The 4,416-nt window shown below is 40.4% G+C and overlaps 1 protein-coding gene across 4 annotated transcripts in view; it reads right to left on the bottom strand.

The window, feature by feature from the left end:
- Positions 1–925: 925 nt before the first annotated feature.
- Positions 926–4,416, bottom strand: part of CEP295 (centrosomal protein 295) — a 96,912-nt gene continuing 93,421 nt past the window's right edge. For all 4 annotated transcript variants that reach the window (XM_019524414.1, XM_019524415.1, XM_019524413.1 and 1 more), the window contains 3 exons: positions 4,298–4,397; positions 2,875–2,974; positions 926–1,404 (listed from right to left, as the gene is read on the bottom strand). In XM_019524414.1, the coding sequence (XP_019379959.1) occupies positions 1,366–1,404; positions 2,875–2,974; positions 4,298–4,397 (239 nt within the window). In that variant the 3' untranslated portion in view covers positions 926–1,365. The remainder of the gene's footprint in view (positions 1,405–2,874; positions 2,975–4,297; positions 4,398–4,416) is intronic.

Raw genomic sequence — 4,416 nt, 5'->3', positions numbered from 1 at the left:
TACTTGTTTGGTAGTAAAGCCACATAGACTTGTATAATTGAGCTCTGCTCAGCTGAACTTTGGACCTTGACTATTGGGCTTTGCCTAATTGAATCTGGAAGTGATTTGGCCCTTGAAATGAAATATTAAAAGAACTTGTTATAGTTGGTGTTGGCTGCATTTAATCAGCTTCATAGTTGGTTTCCATTACAAGCACATACTCATTTTAGCAGCAGTTTTCCTCTCTTAGAACTGCTTTGCATCTTCATCAAGAAAGAAGAGAATGCAGAGTGGCTATAAAAACTTCACATTGCTGCAAGGCACCAGCGTGCTGCAGCGCCCTAGCATGGCATGCAATGCTAATGCTTTATTAGGTGTTCAAACATGATTCATAAGACAATTTTTTAAAATCTCTGTTTGTTAGTGACACAGCTAGTGACTCACAACTGATGGATATCTCCTAAGCCTAGGAACTCCAACAGTTCAATAAGAATATTTATTGGTGCCACCTATGGGGTGGAAGTTCATGTCACTGCCTCATACACCCTGCATGGCCTGTAAAACTTAAGTAACTGGAGTTCTTAACCCTTGGATTGTCCACATATTAGCATCTTAAAGTAGTTTAAAGAAGTCATTATACAGCTCAAAGTTATGCCACTCCAGAGCAGGATTATCTCTGATCCCCACAACCCAGCTCCTGTTCCATTAAGGTGTGGCTACTCCCCACAGATATGCTGCTCAAGTTGGAAATCCTCCAGTATCCCAGGATGCAGTGCTTAGGAGTCTGCCAAACTTGGGAACTCGGCAGGGAACTTCACATAGGGGTAAAGGTATTTAATTCTCATATGGTCACTATTAACTTGCAGTAGGAATTAAGCACTTAACTGTCATTGACAACAACAGGAATTGAGCAAGATGTGCCTATTATCCCTTGGATTTTTTTTTCCAAGCAGTGACTCTTAGCAAATAAATTCTAGATTTCATTACAAAACTTTATTAAAGAGTGACTCTGACACTCTCCTTTCAAATACTGTCGTACAACAATTAAGAACCCCCCTCCCCACCTTTCTACAAGAATCTTGATCTTGTTAACCCAAGTCACTATAAATATAAGCAGAAATGGACTTTAAACTGACAGACTGAACAAAGCATAGTTATACCAGTTTTTGTAGTCCTTTAGCTGTGGGAATAAAACATTATCTAGGTTGCTATAATAATGATTTAAATTATGATTTTCAAATATATTAAAAGCTCAGTATTCACAATTATTACATGATATTGCTTAATTTAAGTTTGATGCTGTAAGTGCATTCTTTGGATCGCACTGGGAAAGTAGTAATGCCTTCCTCGTGTTCCCAAATGTCTTCTAACAGGATCTGGTGTACATTAATGCGTCTTTCTTGCTCGCAGTTTTTCCAGTGTTTTCTACAAATAAAAAGGGCAAAGTGTGTAAGTATTATCAGATGACAGTTAGATTTGAAGTGGTTGGGTGGAGCTGTGGATGACATGCATAGAAGGAAGGCCATGGGTTAAAACCACTTCATTATACTACGCTTGGTGTGGAGTAAACACTTCAGCTGTAGAAGGAGCTGTCAAGGGGCATGTCTACACATTCATTAATGCGCTGTTAATTATGGCGCATTAAGTTTAGTACCTGTAGTGACATGTACTCACTTAATGTGCCATAATCAGCACGACTATGCATTACATTAGCACAAAAGGTTTGTCCGTGATGTTAATGCACAGTAGATTTATTCTACTGAGCATTAGCACAGGTTTTTCCTGCTGTGCTAATGGGCAGTGGAATTTGTCTTTTGCACATCAAGTACCTTGTGTAGATATGCCCATGATGTCCTCAGGAGCCTGAGGGTTGCTTATCTGCACCCCATGGTTGTCAGGCATCCAAATACACGGGGTAGGAGATACTGGGTATGTCTACACCAGACATTTATAGAGATTTTGTTTTTTTGGGGATGAGAGATCCAAAGTTTTGTAAGACTTATCTCTGAACACCACATTCTAGTCTATCCCAGTTCTTGCCTGTTCCATGCTTAGTAGAGGAAGCACCTCCCTGTGTGCACTGTTGTCCCAGAGGAGGGATGGGAGCTCTGACAGCTCAGAAGCAGCAGTTTCTCTAGCCTCTGTTCCAGGGCTCAAGCCAGCTCTAAACAATGGCCAGTAACTCCTGTGGCTCTAAGATGGTGTATGGCTAGAATCTCTGGACACTTTAGCTACAGCTGTCTAATCTTCCCAGCAAATGTAAACTGATTTTTCTGCCGCCCGTAACTTGGCTAAATTTGACTGAATTTTACCTAGATGGCAACAAGTGCAACAGTCTCTGATGCAAAGATCACTCTCTACCTGATTTTGAGACCGTACTCCTATTCCCTGGGGGCACTATAAGATCTCAAGGGTTAGTAGAACTTAAGACATTTCCCCTTGCTGTATTCTGAGAAGTGACTCAGTTCTTTTGGCACATACTTAAAATAAAGAATTAAATAAATAATCAGCCTGAGGCAGCCACACTGCATAGGCAGTTTCAAAGTTATGTTACTATTTTTAAACATAGTACCCCATAGTATATAACACGTTTGCCTGGCATTTTTTATTATAAGACTATTGTCTCCCATTCAAAAGGTGGGAGGAGGAACACACAGCCTTATTGGGAGGGGTGTGGCTGGGGGGGATGGAAAGCCACCTCAAGCTGGTGCTGGAATGTCATTTCCACAAGAAAGGCTTTCCTACCTCCCCAGTCTCAATCAGATACGCACATTATATACACTCTAGCCTGCACTGAACTATCTGTGAAATTATCAGAACTGCCCAAAGCAATACACACACAAATAAGGAAATGCTGTTCTGGGAAGAACACAATGCTATATAATATGCAATTACCTTTTGAAACTCTTTAGCTTTCTCTCTGTTTCTAGCATAGGCTTCTTGCCTTGTTTTTTCTTCCTTTCTGATTTTCACTTCTGTTAATTGGTTATAAAGCCTGCCAAACAGTGAAATGATATGCGCATCTCATCAATAGAGTCTCAGCTTACATTTTTGATGTTAACATTAACTACATAGGCTGAATTAACTCAACATTACTGAGAGTACATTTAAGCTTGATTCTTCAGTCTGTTAATATTCATGCCAAAAATTCCTTTTCATTATATGTAAAAACTTGTTATGCTGTTTTGAAGTTACTTTTTTAATGTATTATTTTGACATTATAAAAAGCATGCGTCAAGCTCAAATCAGCATGAGGAGGACAATGATATAGGTCAAAGCAATGAGATGGCCCTGGCCACAGCTTAAAATCTTGGTTTCAGGCCAGAGCACTTTCCTCAGCAGACAAACATTTCTCCTCTCTCTGACCTTTGCCTTTCCTAGCATACTCCAAATCTTTATCCTAGATTAAGCTCCCCCACTGCAGCAAGTGGGAAGAGGTCCTCCAACACTTGCTCCTTCTCCCCCTCCCACCAAGCCCTTAAGCTTCTGCTCTTTCCTGTTTGGATATTTTTGACCCCACAGGCACTCATCCACCAATTAATGGCTTTACTTAGCTCCATCAGCTGACTAGGTGCCAGCCAGAGTAAGAACCAAAAGTTCTATGCATTCCTTAACTCCTAACAACACAACCTCAGAGCTGGGTCTCTGTACAGACTTTCTCTAAATGCATTCAACTTTGGCAGGATTCTCAGATGAGGGGATTGTAAGATGAGGAAGGAGTGCAATGTATGACCATTACAGTCACAACAGAAAGGTTGGTGTGTCATCTTGGATGCAAACTACATATAAGGGCTGAAATAAATGAGAAACTGGAAAACTGCTAAAATTAAGAGTCCACATCACTACCATGGCTATTGTTAACTTGCTTCAGAAACAGAAGTAGCTTAGTCTAACTCTCCAGACTGTACTCACACAATACAGTACACTGATACGTGCACAGCCTTGGGACTGGAAAAAGGCTACACACCTACCTGAACTCAATATAAACAATGCTCATTACTAAAACAGAAGACTATGCAAAATATCTATTAAGGCTCATTACCTCCTTTTGGGCAGGTCTTTAAAACTATCAGTGGCCTTGAAATTTGACAGACTTCAAGCCAGTTTTACCAACTGTGCCCGTAAAAATAGAATATCCTTAGGTTACAAAGTAGACAGTGGGGTTAAGAGTTCCTACACATTCATGCTGCTTATTCATTTGACAGACATGCAGATAACCAATGTTTGTTATGATATCAACAGAAGAAAACATACTGGGACTGGCTCTGTGTTCTTCAAAGTTACATACTTATCCAGTATGCAAGTGGAATACACTAACCTTGAAGTGCGCTGATGCATTTCTGTTTCTACAGACCTCCTGTCCTCTGGAGAGGAGACTTTCACTTCCCCAACTTTCTTCAATTGACTGACAGCTGCACCTTTGTTTTAAGCAAGCAG

This window comes from Gavialis gangeticus, unplaced genomic scaffold, assembly GCF_001723915.1.
Source record: "Gavialis gangeticus isolate Ggan-Ray unplaced genomic scaffold, GavGan_comp1, whole genome shotgun sequence".
Taxonomy (NCBI): Eukaryota; Metazoa; Chordata; order Crocodylia; family Gavialidae; genus Gavialis; species Gavialis gangeticus.
This window is presented reverse-complemented; position numbering and strand designations above follow the sequence as displayed.